This window comes from Trematomus bernacchii, unplaced genomic scaffold (genome assembly GCF_902827165.1).
Source record: "Trematomus bernacchii unplaced genomic scaffold, fTreBer1.1, whole genome shotgun sequence".
Lineage (NCBI taxonomy): Eukaryota > Metazoa > Chordata > Actinopteri > Perciformes > Nototheniidae > Trematomus > Trematomus bernacchii.
The window spans coordinates 25,955,882-25,972,806 of NW_022987739.1; the positions used below are offsets into that span (position 1 = coordinate 25,955,882).

At 40.7% G+C, this 16,925-nt stretch overlaps 1 protein-coding gene across 1 annotated transcript in view; it reads left to right on the forward strand.

The window, feature by feature from the left end:
• The window catches only part of man1a2 (mannosidase, alpha, class 1A, member 2), a 126,247-nt gene extending 109,953 nt beyond the window's left edge, over window positions 1-16,294 (forward strand). Inside the window, exons 12-14 of the mRNA XM_034147406.1 lie at window positions 1,414-1,586; window positions 10,390-10,505; window positions 14,672-16,294. Of these exons, the coding sequence (XP_034003297.1) occupies window positions 1,414-1,586; window positions 10,390-10,505; window positions 14,672-14,807 (425 nt within the window). The 3' untranslated portion in view covers window positions 14,808-16,294. The remainder of the gene's footprint in view (window positions 1-1,413; window positions 1,587-10,389; window positions 10,506-14,671) is intronic.
• The last annotated feature ends 631 nt before the right edge of the window (window positions 16,295-16,925 follow it).

Consider the following 16,925-nt stretch of genomic DNA (forward strand, 5'->3'; position numbering starts at 1 on the left):
AACATTAAACAGGAGAAAATGAATTAACCAAAGAAAAAGGGTTTTGCACTCCTGAGTAAATAATAAATAACCTTTAATAATAACCAGGAGAATTAATGACAGTGTTTTTTCTTCAGCTTAAGCCGTTATTATTACCAGACAAGACTTTCCTTTTCACTTCATTTATTTAGTCTAATAAAACAACTAAAAAGTGATCAATAGAACAGCTGCAGCAATATCTAGGATCACAAACAATGAAACTACCTAAAGCATACATCCCTACTGCTGTTATTTTTTCAGTGTAGGTAGATTAGTCAAGATTTATTAAGAAGATATTGGATGTTTTCCCCACGAGGATCAATAGTCGTCAGCAAATAAACACCAGTGTGTGTCTGTTTGATCCTGCGTCATGATTGTGTGTGTGAGTGTGTAGTCAGAAATCGTGAGGTTGCTGTGAGAAAGAGGAGAGGTTGCCGTGGAAACAAATGAAGATGGAGAGAGCGCGTGAGGGAGGGAGGTTTGGGCGAGAAAAAGAGAGACATTTCTGTTCAGGCGGCAGAGAGTTTGATAAAAACGGTCTGAAGTCGGCCTGTTAGGTCCTAATGAGGTGTGTGTGTGTGTGTGTGTGTGTGTGTGTGTGTGTGTGTGTGTGTGTGTGTGTGTGTGTGTGTGTGTGTGTGTGTGTGTGTGTGTGTGTGTGTGTGTGTGTGTGTGTGTGTGTGTGTGTGTGTGTGTGTGTGTGTGTGTGTGGTGTGTGTGTGTGTGTGTGTGTGGTGTGTGTGTGTGTGTGTGTGTGTGTGTGTGTGTGTGTGTGTGTGTGTGTGTGTGTGTGTGTGTGTGTGTGTGGTGTGGTGTGTGTGTGTGTGTGTGTGTGTGTGTGTGTGTGTGTGTGTGTGTGTGTGTGTGTGTGTGTGTGTGTGTGTGCGCCCTCTCAAAGACCTTCCTGTCATCACCTTCTTCTCAGTAATTGTTCACAGCCGTAATGCCCTCCATCACACTTATTTGCCAGAAAACTCTTTGGTTGTAAAAAGATAGAAATCCAGTCAAAGCAATGGGTGGGATAATTGAATTGCCTTATTACACAAACACACAGAGAGAGGCACTAATTCATATCAGCAAAAGATAATGTTTATCTCCTCTCCCTCTTTTCTCTATTCATCATTCTTTCCCTGTTTTACCTTCCCAACTGTAACCCTATGTTTTCCAATTTCCTTCTTCATTTCTCCTATCTTTTTGTTCCTTCTGTTCTTTGCTTCTTTCCTTGTTTCAATTGTACTTCTTCACTTCTTTTTTTCCTCTCCTTATCAACGTCAATTCCCTTCACTTCTTTCTTTCTTTCTACTGTTCTTCTCCTCTCAATCTAACCTCCTTTTGTTATTGTGTATTTGTTCTGGTCATCCATTAATCCCTCCACCTCCTTCTTCTCCCCTCTAGTGTTGAAGCTGGGCCCGGAGGCCTTTAAGTTCGACAGCGGCCTGGAGGCGGTGGCCGTGCGGCAGAACGAGAAATACTACATCCTGCGGCCGGAGGTCATCGAGACGTACTGGTACATGTGGAGGTTCACCCACGATCCCAAATATCGCCAGTGGGGCTGGGAGGCAGCGCAGGTACACAACAAACAAGTGTTTCAAATCTAGAACTACTAAGTCGTGATTTAGCCCGACATTTGAACATCTGAATGTATATTAATATTAAATTCCATAAGCGTTTCGTGTGGCTTTGCACAATGTGACTCAGCAGGAAGGATCTGCTGAGACATCTGTTGGATTTGCTTTGCAGCACAAAACAAGAATAGTTTTAAGACTCCCAGAAGAAAAGGAGCTTAAGCACTCAGAGGCGCTGGCATTGTTAAATGGAGTACAGCCAGGAAAAAGGGAAAGTCTGATGGAGACGTTCACAACACGAATCATAAGCTCTGCTCAAATGCACTGCTCTCAAAAACACGGCATCACAGAGAGAGCAACATTTAGTTCAGGGAGAAGGTGCTTAGTGATGGTGCAAAATCAACCTGAAATGAAGTGAGCAATGAATCACAGCAGGGTGCATGAGTCCTGCTAAATGGCAGCTTTAATACAAAGAAATCAAGGCAGTTTGAAAAAGGTATTTTCTCCTCTCACTACAAAAACCCGAAATCTTGCCCAGTATCTTGCTATAAGTGCAATGCATCGTCTTGGTAAGTCAAATAATCTTATTTTGAGCTGTATCTCAGATTACATTTATTTATTTTTTCATTTTTATTGGAAAATCTTACTTGTTCTATTGGCAGATTATTGCACTTATTTCAAGTGAAAACTTATTTTTAAATAGTTTTTGGAGCAGCATTTTTTCCAGTGCTTTAATTAACCATGTTGTCAAAAGAAAATGTCCATCCATCCATCCATCTTCTCCCGCTTATCCGTGGTCGGGTCGCGGGGGTAGCGGTTCCAGCAGAGAGCCCCAAACGTTCCTTTCCCTGGCCACATCAACCAGCTCTGACTGGGGGGGTCCCAAGGCGCTCCCAGGCCAGCGAAGAGATATAATCCCTCCACCTGGTCCTAGGTCTACCCCTCGGTCTCTTCCCAGCTGGACGTGCCTGGAACACCTCCCTAGGGAGAAAGAAATGAAAAGAAAATGTGATGATTCCTAAATCCACTTTCTCCAGCTCCAGTTAATCAACAGCACGTTCTTACTTATCAAAAGCAGCTTCCACAGGGCTGCCAACTTTTCAATTAAGTTTGGAGTGAGATAGTCAAACTACTTCAGAGTCAACAAGGTCAGGGTCATCCTGAGCAGGATTACATAGAAAATGGAAAACATGTATTCACTTGATATGTGAGAGTTTAAAAGCGAGGACATTTCAAAGTGTTAAAACATCATTTCAGCTGACTTTCCCCCGTAAGGTGCAGTTAACTCCGTTATTTATACATATTTCAAAAGGGCAAGGAAACATTTAGAGCAGCTTCCTCGTAAATCTAATAAGGAAACGGTTTTATCAAATCAGGACGACTCTGCTGAAGTTTTATTTGGTATATAACATTTGATAACTGATGGCCTCTCTTTTTCTTGGTTCTTTTTGGCCACTCCAGCTACCGGTAGCTTAACAGAATGAATAGAAGGGCCTCAAATCAAAGCAGTGGCTTGCTCACTTTAACAGTATTTGACAGTGTTTTTATTACTCTCTGCTTCTCTGTGTCCTTTAACTCTGCACCATCAGTGTCTTCCTCATTACGCGCTGTGATGTTATAACTTATAAAGTCTCTGTGTTTGCTGTGAGAGCTTGTGAAATGTATGTATGGCTGCCAAAGCCCTGCGTTCAGTATACATATCATTCTTAACATGAGGTCCGAAAGCAGAGTGTGTGTGTGTGTGTGCTGATGACTAACAGAAGATGAATGCGGTGGCAGAGTAAAGCTTTGGCTGATCTTGGAGGCACTTAGACATATTAGAACATTCACTTTGCTTTGTGGCATGAACTAATGTATTAAAAGCAAAGTCACAGATGAAATTAAATATTATAAGTAGGCAGCACAGGTCCATGCTCTCACCCTTCAGTGAGAAACACGAGTTGCACCCTTAAACATGTGCTTTAATATCTTCGTAGATGTCAAATAGTTACCCTTTATGTAATGTCTGTGGCTTGAGATTGGTCAAATTCCAAGCTCTTAAATATATGTATTTTTGGAAAGTGAAGGTATTTAAACACTCATGCACAGTTTCTTCAGACTTTGCATGAGTGCTCGCTCCATTTGTCTCTGAACCAGCATCTTAGTTCAAAGGTTTTCTAGCATGAACAAATGATTAAATGAAAAATAAGGCTTTACGATTACTTATTCGGCCCCTGCTGAAATGTAGAAGTGATTTCTAGCTTGGCAGATAGCTAACAGTGTCTTCAGTAAACACCCAGATTTTGAACTTGCAGCAAAGCATGTTGTAAAAAACCTTCTTCTTGTGTCCGTGTTGGAAACATGTGCAGGTGTTATTAGTTATGTATTCTTCTCCTTTGTGCATTAATAAGAACACCTCTGTGAAAGTAGAACAGAAATGAGATCCCCTCTATCCTCTCCACTCCCTCCTGACAGAGGATCAAAGAGCTCATCTTCCATACAGCATCGACGTGTCTCCACCGGCCTGCTCTTTATATGTTCTTCTTCTCACCCACTCTTTTCATACTCTTATTGTTCTCCTGCCAATCTTCTTGTCACCTATTTTCTTCCATGTTGAAGCGTGAAACTATCTCCCTTTGTTTTCCTGAGTGGGAGTAAGTGCGCTCACACTCGTGTTGAAAGCAAATACATTTCCAAAGTGTGTTCATGACGTGTGTTTGCACTGAGCGTGAGTGACACTAAGGAGAGCGGCTGCTGAAGGGCTCGTCTTTGCCTCTCTTGCATTATTTCATATCGCTTCTATACATGCATAGTAATATAGATGAAAGACCCTATATGTTGTTTTGATCAGTTTAGCATATTTAACATTCAGAAGTGTCAAAGTTTAAGAAAAGTTGCGCTGCTAACATAAAGAAAATGATTGACAAAGTGGTTTTTCATCACTTGTAGGTGAAAAGTCAAAGAAAAATCACCCCTTTAGTTTGCTGCAGATATAAGATGCTGCCAGTTGTAATTTAATTGTTGTAAGTAAAATACAGAACAAATAATACTTTTACTAAATGTTGCTATGCATCATTTCAGATTGACCTGCTTTACAGCTTGCTTTTTGCTGAATATAGATGTGCTAGCATTAGCTCACACTGGCACTGATTTTCTTCCCAGCATGAAGGTCACTTCTTGCTGTAATTTAAAAATCCTGTGCCGTTATTATTTTGGTAATCCACCATTTTGTGTTTTGAAGATTTTCAGGATTAAAGGGTCGTTACTTGTCAGTAAACAACACAGGGTTTCTAAACTACAGTTTCTAGCTAAATCCATTGTGATCAGGGACGCGGGAAGTCAGTCAGAGTTGGGGGTGCGGGGGGGGGGGGGGGATCTAGTGGAGCCTCGCAGCGGAGAAACTGTGATGCGCTGGGGGGGGGTGCTAGTGGAGCCTCGCAGCGGAGAAACTGTGATGCGCTGGGGGGGGAGTGGATCTAGTGGAGCCTCGCAGCGGAGAAACTGTGATGCGTTGGGGGGGGGGTGCTAGTGGAGCCTCGCAGCGGAGAAACTGTGATGCGCTGGGGGGGGGTGCTAGTGGAGCCTCGCAGCGGAGAAACTGTGATGCGCTGGGGGGGGGGGTGCTAGTGGAGCCTCGCAGCGGAGAAACTGTGATGCGCTGGGGGGGGGGTGCTAGTGGAGCCTCGCAGCGGAGAAACTGATGCGCTGGGGGGAGGGAGTGGATCTAGTGGAGCCTTGCAGCGGAGAAACTGTAATGCGCTGGGGGGGGGGGGTGCTAGTGGAGCCTCGCAGCGGAGAAACTGATGCGCTGGGGGGGGGGGAGTGGATCTAGTGGAGCCTTGCAGCGGCGAAACTGATGCGCTGGGGGGGGTGCTAGTGGAGCCTTGCAGCGGAGAAACTGTGGCGCGCTTACACTGTAGGTGCACCGCGTGTGGGGGGGGGGAGGTGCGGGTGCTAGTGGAGCCTCGCAGATGGGAGTGATGCAGCCCCCTCAGCACCCCCCTTCCCGCGTCCATGATTGTGATACACACAAAGAAAATGACAAAACAAAAACAGGAAGTGCACTGGGAAGGTAAAGTGTCAAGCATTATGCACATAAACATATGACTTTTGTGCAGTTACTGATAGAAAACCACATATTTAACAATTTTATAACAGAAATATACCGGTGTGCACACACTACACACTGAAAGCCTGCCTAGTATGAGTATAAAGTTCAGATTTGGGCCATCTTAGACACTCGTACTGTTTGTTATGCTTTCTCTTTCATATCCCTCTCTCTTTTCCATTTTTTCCATCTATACATTTGTTTTCCTTTTCTGTTTAACGGTATGTCTCTTCATGTTTCTTTCACACACACATACCACCTGAGGCTCTACATGCTCACACGAGGCTCAGCATCCTACTCTTCCATTGGTCTCTATATCCGCAACACATACACACACTCTCCTCACAAACACCTGCAATGCTCTCTGTGCGATGCCCCAAAGCTAACCCTTCCCCCCAACGCCTACACACACTCTCACACTCTCTGTACTCCAGCTGCATCCATCTGCTACACTAAACCTGGTTCTGTCACGCTTCCTCTTTTCACTGCAGCCTTTACCTCTGGTTGACCGGTGTGTGTGTGTGTGTGTGTGTGTGTGTGTGGGTGTGTGTGTGTGTGTGTGTGTGTGTGTGTGTGTGTGTGTGTGTGTGTGTGTTGGTGTGTGGTGTGTTGTGTGTGTGTGTGTGTGTGTGTGTGTGTGTGTGTGTGTGTGGTGTGTGTGTGTGTGTGTGTGTGTGTGTGTGTGTGTGTGTGTGTGTGGTGTGTTGTGTGTGTGTGTGTGTGTGGTGTGTGTGTGTGTGTGTGTGTGTGTGTGTGTGTGTGTGTGTGTGTGTGTGTGTGTGTGTGTGTGTGTGTGTGTGTGTGTGTGTGTTCTACATTTATAGGTAGAGTTATACTGGATAGATCAGGTATAAACAACGTATTTTTTTTTTTTTTTTTTAAATGTTTTACTTGTAGTACTGATACCGTCCACTAGACTCCTAGTTACGTCGCGAGCTGCGTACATGATTTTGTTCGGCATAACTGCAAAATAATCTGTGACGCGTTTGTGTGTATTGTGTTTGTTTCCCGGGGAAACACTCACAAGAAACACCGGCTGTTGTTATGCCTGCTGTGACGTTAAGTTACCGATTGTAATTATGCCTTTACAAGCTTAAAAGCTGTATTTATCATCTGAATTTGGCGAAACAAGTTTAATATTCTAAAAACCAAGACTTTGTTTATTTGAAATCAGATGAAAACAAACTGTCACGGACCCTGCCGTGTTATCTATGATTACTATACGCTTTTCATTCATAATTTCAGCGGGAGGGAGGGGGAGCGGCGCTGAGGAACAGCAGAGTGCGGGTTGACAGGTGTCTGTGTTGAAGGGGAATGCAGAGACAGGCTACAAGTGTGTTAGGTTCAAGTTAGACAACTAATGTCTGGGTTAGTGTTCATGACTTCATGTTTATGTCATCTTAATGGTTAATCTCAATGCACACACATTTTCCGTGCTTTCCAATAGTTTAAAATAGTTTTATTCCACTGTTAAATAACCTGCTCAATACAAACATGCCACTTAATGGCCACACAATTAAATAACATTTCTGTGAACTGATATTTGTTTTGTGAGCTTATTAGAGGATGTTCCCTGAAAGATTGTAACATGTCAATGAAGATGTCAGACTTAGTATATTTGTTAATAATTACATATAATACATGGAATTTGTGTGTGTGTTCCAAGTGAATCTGCGGCCCCCTGGTGGCCAGTACATCAATTATGTGGCCCCCACCACCATCAAAGTTGCCCATCCCTGGGATAGATACTTTAACCCTGTAAAATAGATTTGAAGGGTAGTGGACCATTTTTTTAAAAGCAAAGGCTTCCTGTTTATGTGTCTTCCAAGCACTTAGACATAATGGTGGGTACACTTAGCTTGATATTAAAGTGTGTGTGTGAGTGTGTGTTTGTTGCACAGGATTTTGCAGTTTGGATCCAGAAGGGCAAACCCACGTTGGGCGCAGCAAACCGTGAATAACAGGCATTATTGTCCGAACTCCTTGTCTCCTTGAGGACGGTATGGAGGGAGAAGACGTGTGTGATGGTGTGTGTGAGTGGTCGTTTATGAGTGTGTGAGAGACAAGGACAGAGATAATTCTTTCAATCTCATTACACGTTAGTAGTGAAAGTCAATAAGGTATAAGCAGGAGTGTAATGCTGCCAACATTTTTACGGTGGCACCAATTTCACTGTAACAAGTCCTCATTGCAAATCAATAGAGCACACAGGTAATGGGGAACAGTCGGTTTCACCAGCTGGAACATCGCTGCCTTTTCGATGAGCCTTGAGCTGAATCGTGTGTGTGTATGTGTGTGTGGAGGGGAGAAGCTCCTGCTCACAGATTAGACTTGTTTTCACCACTTTTACTCCACTCAGGGCAAAATAGGGCTCAACATGTAGTCGATAGGGCATCAGGAGCTCTGTGGTGCACAGCGCTGTTATATGTGAGGACATTTTCTCATTTTCTTTCTTGCACACTGATATGTCACACTTTTGGGGAAATAAACAGCACAGTTACTGAAGTGTGATCTGGAATAAATTGTTTGGTTATCTGAAGTGACAGAAAATCAGCACACTCGGTTTCGATGAGTAGGTGGGTGCTAAATCCTGAAAAAGACAAATCATCAGCACCACAGTTAACACATTTATTAATGTCTAAATCTTGTATTTGAAGTGCGGATGTTAGAATGAAAAATCAACAGAAATAAATAAGGAAATATGGATATGTTTAGAATAGGTCATATATTTTAGGAATCAATATCTCTGGTGATCACAGTAGAAGATAACATTTGTTTGCATAATTTTTTCTAATAGTTTTGCCTTTTTGCCAATATTGTGCTTGCTGTAATTTAAATATAGCTTTTTTTGTGTCTATATTGCGATTTCGATAACATTTAAGTTATTGGTGCAGCCCTAATGGACACATGGGATGCAACATGCAGAAGACTTGCTATCATCATGTTGCTTATTCTTAATGTTTTTATGAGTTGCAGTGAAGAAACAGCGAGCATTAAACCGTTGAAATGAACGAGGCTCTGCTGTTATCTGACTGGCTGGCTTTCCTCCATGTTTGCTGTTTTTGTTGTCCTCAAAACATCTGTTACATCTGTCGTGTGGAGGATCGGAGATAAAGCCTGGAAAGCCAAAGTGAATAAAGCAGAGAGGGGATTTAAAGCACAATTCAAAGCACCTAAAGTGGCTTACATGTGTCCCGGAGAGACCGTGTCACCATGTGTCTTTTTGTTGGGATTTAAAGACAATCCAAAACAACATCTGACATCTAAATAAATCTGATTCAATCTCACTCTGACTGTGGCTTAGAGTCCACAAACACACAGATTACATGTTGTTTTCTCAGCTAGTAAAAACTAAACACATGTTTGAAATAAAATCTCTGAGTGCAAGTACTGAGACAATGACATGCAGTTGAGCATCTAACCCAGGGGTGTCATCGCGGGCCACATTAGAAATGGTTGCACTCAAAGGGCCGGTGGTAACTTTAAGACTATATAAATATACATAATATATATATATAAAATAATGTATTATTTTACAATATTTCCTCTGCATTGGATTATTATCGGATAGGGTAATAACTTCATAATTAACTACGCCTGAAAGCAGAAGTCTAGTAAGTAATTGCAAGTCTCTTCAGTGTGCATCTCACAGAATGAGATGCATTGTGGGCCATGTAGTTTATGGGCAACGTGCTCCTGTAAAGCGGCACATGACCTTATAATAAACGTATTATATTATTTGCAAGCTCTTGTGGGCCACATACAATGAAGTGGCGGGCCGGATTTGGCCCCCGGGCCTTGAGTTTGACACCCCTGATCTAACCTGAGCAGCGGTAAAATGTATATTGACATTTGTTTAAGATGAAATAGTGAGATATGAACGTGATGTGCAGAAACGTAAATAGTACATTAAGGGGTAAGTATTGTATATAATAGGGTAGAATCAAAATATTGTTTTGTTTATCCCGGTTTAAATTGGGTTTCATGACAGATCCTAAATAAATAATATAAATAAAATTGTGCAATAATAATAAAATACAATTAAAAGAAATAAAGTTATTTATGTAGAAAAAAAAGATATTCAAGAAAAATGTCCAATTACAGATGAAGTAAAATAGGAAAAAAAACATTAAATTAAACATAAGAAGGTCCAAATATAAACGTAGCTCGGGTAAATACAGTATGGACCGTAATAAAAGGAGATTGTGAAATGACCCCAAATTAAACTTCTACTCACTCAGATGCAGCATTACTTGAATTGAATGATTCGTGTAGAAGATGGAAAAGAATCACCTTTTATAGAGAAACATGTAAATGCAGGGGGGGGGGGGGTGTTGTGATAATCTTCTTTTCCTGCAGCTGTTTCCTGTGTGGCTCCCCAGGACTCGCTCTAATCTGTCACAAGCAAAGAAATTAATTAAAGCATGCATTAGTAAGCTTATTAAACATTCTCTCTTTGTCTCCTCCCCTCCCTTTCACACTGTCTCTCCCCCTTTCCTTTCACTTCTCCTTATTTGTCTTTATCCATGTAATCCCCCTATCATTTGTTTTACCTTCATTTCTCTCCTTTTATGTATTTCTGTTTATTATTTATCACTATTCTTCTTTATCCTTTTTCTTCATTCCCTTTCCCTCCATATTTGTTGCCTTTATTCCTTCTTCCTCATTTGTCCCCTTTCCTTCTTCATCTCCTCTTCCCTCCCTCCTTGTCTCCTCCAGGCCATTGATAAGTACTGCAGGGTGAGTGGAGGTTTCTCCGGGGTGAAGGACGTCTACTCCTCCAACCCGACCTACGACGACGTGCAGCAGAGCTTCTTCCTGGCCGAGACGCTAAAGTAAGCCAACGATTTAAAACAAACATTTTTGTCATTTTGGTTAAGAAAAATCTCTTGTATAATATTTAGTATTATATTTTGGTTCACACTAGAAATATTTTATATTTAATTTTTCACTATTTATAATTTTAGAAATTTCTTTTACATTTTGAAAAAAAAAAAATTCCCATAGGATTCCATAGGAAATGCATGCGGGTCAGTTTTGACCCACTTATGGAAGCTTGGGGTACTAATACAAAAACTACAATTTCTTAAAATGTAAATTAAAAATGTGAATGGCATGATATCCAAAACATGTTTTTTGAGGAATAGCTGGAATATGAAATGATACATTTTTTTAATTACAAACATACTTCAAGAAAACCACCTCACCGGGTCCAAAAAGACCCACTTATGGAAGCTTGTGGTAGTAATACAAAAACTACAATTTCTTAAAATTTAAATAAAAAATTAGAATGGCATGATATCCAAAACATGTTTTTTGAGGAATAGCTGGAATATGAAATGATAAAAAAATGTAATTACAAAGATACTTCAAGAAAACCACCTCACCGGGTCAAAAAAGACCCACTTATGCATCTAAGGGTTAAATAACCTGATCTATGAATCATCTGTACTTGTTATAATTAATTAATCACTTTTGTTTGGTGGAGAATGCAATGATTTAGTGCTGACTGAAAGGGCCTGTCAGCTAAATAAGTGATTGCTTCATTACTTGCTAATTTTCTTTATTTAAAAAAAAATGTAATAAGCTGAATTGTTTTGCAAAGATAAAAGCAGCAGCATGTCACTCATAGGTGTTCAACAAAAAAATATGTTTTACTTAAAGACAGACCCAAAACCCCGGTTTATTTGAAAGGTTTTAAAGTGATACTGATATAACTGATGATACCAGAGAGTGCCTTTTTAAAACTAACCCACCACTCGTTTAGCAGCTGCTTTATCAGAAACTCAACAGAAGAGCAGTCGATGCATCTCTTTACAGCACAGCCAAATATATTTAAGATGTTTTAGCAAAGAAATAATAATAATTCATGGTATTTCATTTTTGTGCTCAAATCGCTTTACATGACATATTACATATATTAGACATGTAATAGACTGAATACTGTGGACAACACCCACAGGAGCAATTTAGGGTGAAGTGTCTTGCCCAAGAACACTACGGCATGTTGACATCCGCACTCTTAAAACCGATATCAGTTAAAGGAGAGGTGTCATGGCCATTTCCACTGATCATAATTCCATTGTTGAGGTATACTAAAATAGATTTATACTGTGCAATTTTCCAAACTCACATTGGTTTCGCATACAGCATCTCTGTAAACTACTTGTATTCACTGAATCAATTTGGACCAATCAGCGGGGGCTTAAAGTAACGGCTCCGCGGACGTAAGGTAACGGCTCCACGGATTGGTCCATTTCGTCCGGGTACGGCTTGACATCATGCCGTCCCGGAAGAATCAAATGGACAATGACGTATCTCCAACGAGGCGTTTTGGGGAGGTATTTTCTGTGTTAGAGTTTTACTCGTTATAGGGTGTACTTTGAGGGTTTTCACTCTGCACACCGTTTACATGCATAAAAACCTTCATAACACACAAGGGGACGGGTAATAACCGGAAAAGCATGACACCTCTCCTTTAAGAATTTGTGTTTACCTAAAAGTTAGAGGTTTTAGTTTTGTCTAATCTCACTGTCGCTGCTCCTTCTTATTCCATTACTACTGTCCCTACAATAGGCTGAATATGTGCTTACCACAGGGCTAGTAAAAGCATTATTTTATGGTCAATACAATTGTTGCATATCAGCATTACTCAAACAGGAGTTAACCCACTGGTATCTGCTGTTATTTCTATTCCATGTATTGCCACACAGTGTTTTCAATGCTGACTAATGGCTACTCTGATGCATCATTATCAGCATCACTGATGGAGAGGAGGCTCTAAATGCAGACCCTTCAATGTGGCTCTGCCGCCCCCTGCTGGTGGATCTTTGACTGTTGGTTCATTCAGGACAGACATCAGCTGTTACTAGTTACTTTACAGATTAGGATTATTAGCTAAAACAAAATATAATCAACTAATAAATAAACATCTAATTATTGGTAAAGAAAGCCAGCAGCAGTATAGCTAGTAGTTTTAATTACCTCCATCTTTCCAGCTGAGATGAACACAATAATGCATCATTGATTATAATCCAGTAGTTGCATATAATATGTTATTCTGAAATGGGCCATAAAGCATACTTTTACTTTTGTTACTATAACTATATTTTCATGCCAATACTTTTGAACTTTTACTTAAAACGAGTTTGAATGCAGGACTTGTACTTGTAACAGAGTATTTTTTCACTTTGGTATTGCTACCATGAGTATTTCTTCCACCACTGGTTGTTACTGTCAATCAATTTGTGTGACAAACATTATCATAAAACAGAGCAAACTGGGCTTTATTTGCTCCGTAAGTCTCTCTGTTTGCTACTAATCAGCCCTTTAAACTTAAACTCTGAAACAAACATCACCAAACACCAGGAGAATATGTCTTCTGTGTATAAGTCGTTAAAGGCCACGTGCCACACTGGCTGCTAACTCCCTGAGATGATGACATTTGGATGCTTCGATGTTCTGCAGCCTTTGGAGTCTTTCTGCTCTCAGTCTTTGTCCACTGGCTGCCGGCCAATCACATCAAAGCTCTACGGCAGCAGGCTCCTCCTGATTGGCTGCCAGCCACACTGATCTGCACAAAGATGTAGCATCCAGACCCCTGTCGAGTGAAACTTAATTACTTCAGCACTGTGTGTGTTTGTCAGATTAGTTTTAATGTTAATCAGGTTTCCTAAATAATTCAAATGAAGGATAAGAAACCTCATATCTACAGTATATGAATATAACTGATATATTGTGCGCAATATTTCAATTTGCAGAAACATCAAATCCCGCCTTTTGTCACAGTAATCCAGACATAATGATGGTACTGTATGTCCATTAGAATTAGATGCAAATGTAAATATGATACGTGTATATATATTAACGTTTTGTGTAGCTCCTAGGTCCATATGGCAACAAACATGTCACACAGTGTAAAGCTGGATTCATGGGACTACAACTCTCTATGAGATCAAGACCCAACCTTTTACACTAAATTGTAACACTATAAATCTGTAGCTGAAATTCACGTCGCACACAAATTAACATTTTCTTTGTTGCTTGGTCAACTTTTTTTGAGTGGAAATACCCCTCCAAATGTACATATTTCGTCAGTTAAAGTTGTGTACTGTCCAACACGTTCTAAAAGTCCCTTCAGCTTTAATTAAAAAAACATTTTTAAAGGGAAATACCCAGATGGAGCAGTGTGACCAATCGGACACAAACTGCTTTCAAAACCACAAGTCTGAAAAAGGAAATAAATATTAAACAAATAAAGTAAACAAATAATATTGAAGTAGAATATAGAAGCAATGTAAGATTAAAACTACTCGAGCTTTAACAGCAATAGCTAAATACACCATTCATATTAATACATATTTAGCTACAAAGTCAGGATTATGTGCTGCTTGTACTTAAACCAACATTGTTTGCTCTATTTTAAAGGTCACCTATTATACAAAATCCTCTTCTTCATGTCTCTTCTACATCAACATGTGCCCCCTCTGTGTAAAGAGATTCTGAAAGTTTCAGGAAAAAAGATTCTCTCTCTTTTTGTCCTGATCCATTTCTATAAAAACCTGTCTGAAAATGAGCTGATCAGATTTTGGCCACTTTATGATGTCATAACGTTTTTTTGGCTTGTGTAACCATTAACCAATCAGCAACCAAGGTAACCCCACCCACCTTATCACCTGAATCTCCTCCTAGAGCACCATTGTGTTCTTTTTAACCAAATATCTCTCAGAGGGGCGTGGGGAGGGGCTCCTTATTTTCATCTAAAGTAACAGACAGAGAATCAGCACTTTTGAAACAGGGCTGAAACAGAGGGGATTATGGGATGCTGCAATGATCTGTTTGGTGTTTCAGCCAAACACTTCAGAGACATGTTTTGTATATATCTGAGACCTGTAATATATTGATGAAAAACAATATAATAGGGGACCTTTAACAAACCTGCAGTGATGTAATTTCCTTTTTCTTCTACTTCCTCCCCTTCCTAACCCCCTCCCCCCCTCAGGTATCTGTACCTGCTGTTCTCCAGCGACGACCTGATGCCCTTTGACAGTTGGGTTTTCAACACGGAGGCTCACCCGCTGCCTGTGCTCCACCTGGGCAACATCACCCTGCCTGGCAGCGATCCGTCTCAGCAGTGAACAGGAAGTGTTGTTCTCCTCCACAGCAGCAGGGGGCGCCACCTGTCTGAACGACAAACAACCCACCAACACTGGACACAGTTACATTCAGCTCCACAGACTCTCTACTGCTTCTGGACTGCAGACATCAACCAGAGGAATGATGGAGAGCCTCCCGAGGGGACGTAGAGACCCTCTCTCTTCTTCTATGTTTTACTCTTTGACTCTCTCTCTGTCTTCTCTGAAAGACGGCGTTTTTTGCTGCTCAGCCTCGCGACTGGCTTGAACTGACTCTGAAGGACCGAGCTCTAATACAGGCTCGATTTGTTTGTTTTTTTGTTATTATTTTTTAGTGACCAAACTCTACTCCCATACAGACTCAAGCTGAGGCATTATGGGTTTTCTGTGAAGGATTACAGTCAGTTTGACACTGTACTGATGGAAGTGTGTTTGTTTCTCTTCCAGACTGACTGACTTGAGGACTTTACAGGGTCTGTTGATGTGTTTTTTTTTGTTTGGACTCATGGGGACACAGGGTTGAATGAAAGCCCTTCGCTTCTCCCTGAACCCTCCTCTTACTCGTCTTACTCCACTTCCTGTTTAATCTTCATCTGATGGACTTTGACCTGGAACTATTAGCAGCTCGTCACATCATCAGTGCGAGGGCGGGTTGTATCTCCTCCTCCTTTTACTCCTCTAATCATCCTTTTTTCAGAACAGTGGACCATTGTAAGTGAACAGTAACTCCACCTGGACAGCAGCAGCTTCTCCATCTTCTCTCTCCACACCTCGACATCTTTCCAGTTCCTCTCCCAGATATTAACGTCACCGAGTGCTGCTACATTTGTTCATTTTCCGCCACCTTTTTCTGATCATACAATAGTTCCTGTCCATTTATCCCCTCAATTTGTTCTCTTATTTCTCGCCTTCTCATAACACATTTTTGAAGGATCCAGTAATGCTTCTGTATGAGTATGAGTGTCTGTGTGTGTGTGTGTGTGGGTGTGTGTGGGTAAGATAACCTCTGCTGTAAATCATTGATTTGTGCACTTTGTATGGGAAGACTTTGAAGAAGAGAGAAATAGAAGTGTAGCACTGAAAGAGCTGAATATAGGCTCCCTGCTGAGCTCCCAGCATGCAGCAGTCGCTCCGTATATCACGTAAATTGTATGAACTATACCGTTCTCAACCACTTATTTTTTACATTCCTGCTTTAATTGTCTCTTCGCTTCTCATTCCTTCTCTTCTCTTGTCCATTGTAACCTTCATACTCCTTAACTAAAACAAAACATATGAACACTCTTGAGGATTTGTTTCTGAGGTTTTCCAGAAAAGGCTAATTTAAAAAACATTCATTTAATAATGTCCAAGTTTTTGGATAATCTCTAAATCACAAAACAGTTTGAGCTTTTGAGAAATATATATCACCTGTTAAATGTACATTATAAAGCTGCAAGCATGTCCCCTTTGGGTTTATTGTTCAGTAAACAATCATGACGAATAACTACTGTACAGATTCAATTCACCTTTTTTCGTCCCCATCATCATATCTTCAAAAAAAGTTAAAATCTTCACATCTGGCTCGCTTATCTCTCCCGACACACAACTCTCTCTGTTTCATCTGAAGCTGTGCGAGGGATTTACTGCTTTGCTTAGATAATAGATAATACAGTCTGTTACTAAATATTACGTTAGAGAACAACCAAAACAACTCTGAAAGAGAGTGACAGATCTTCTGAATGCTGATTTTCAATGTGTGCATAAAGCAGTTATTTGACTCTTTAAAAACACACGGGTGAATTTCATGCTCGGAAACAACTAGGGCTGTACCCGAATATTCGTTCGTTGGTGAACTATTCGGGTTTCAATTTCGTTATTCGGATATTCGTATTCGGTTTTTTTGGTAGCCAAATTGAATTTATTGAAAACTCCAATATCAACGTAAGAGCTTGTGCCTCTTCGGGGGGTGCTAACACTTAACCATAAACTTTATTGTTTACTTTCTCCGTCTTTATATGTAGATATGACTTTTCTCCGTTAATTTCCGTCACGGTGTTTCCATAGCAACAACAACTTCCTGTCAACAACGCTAACTCTCCTTCAAAATAAAAGCATGTTAGTTCCATGGGGGTACTTAAG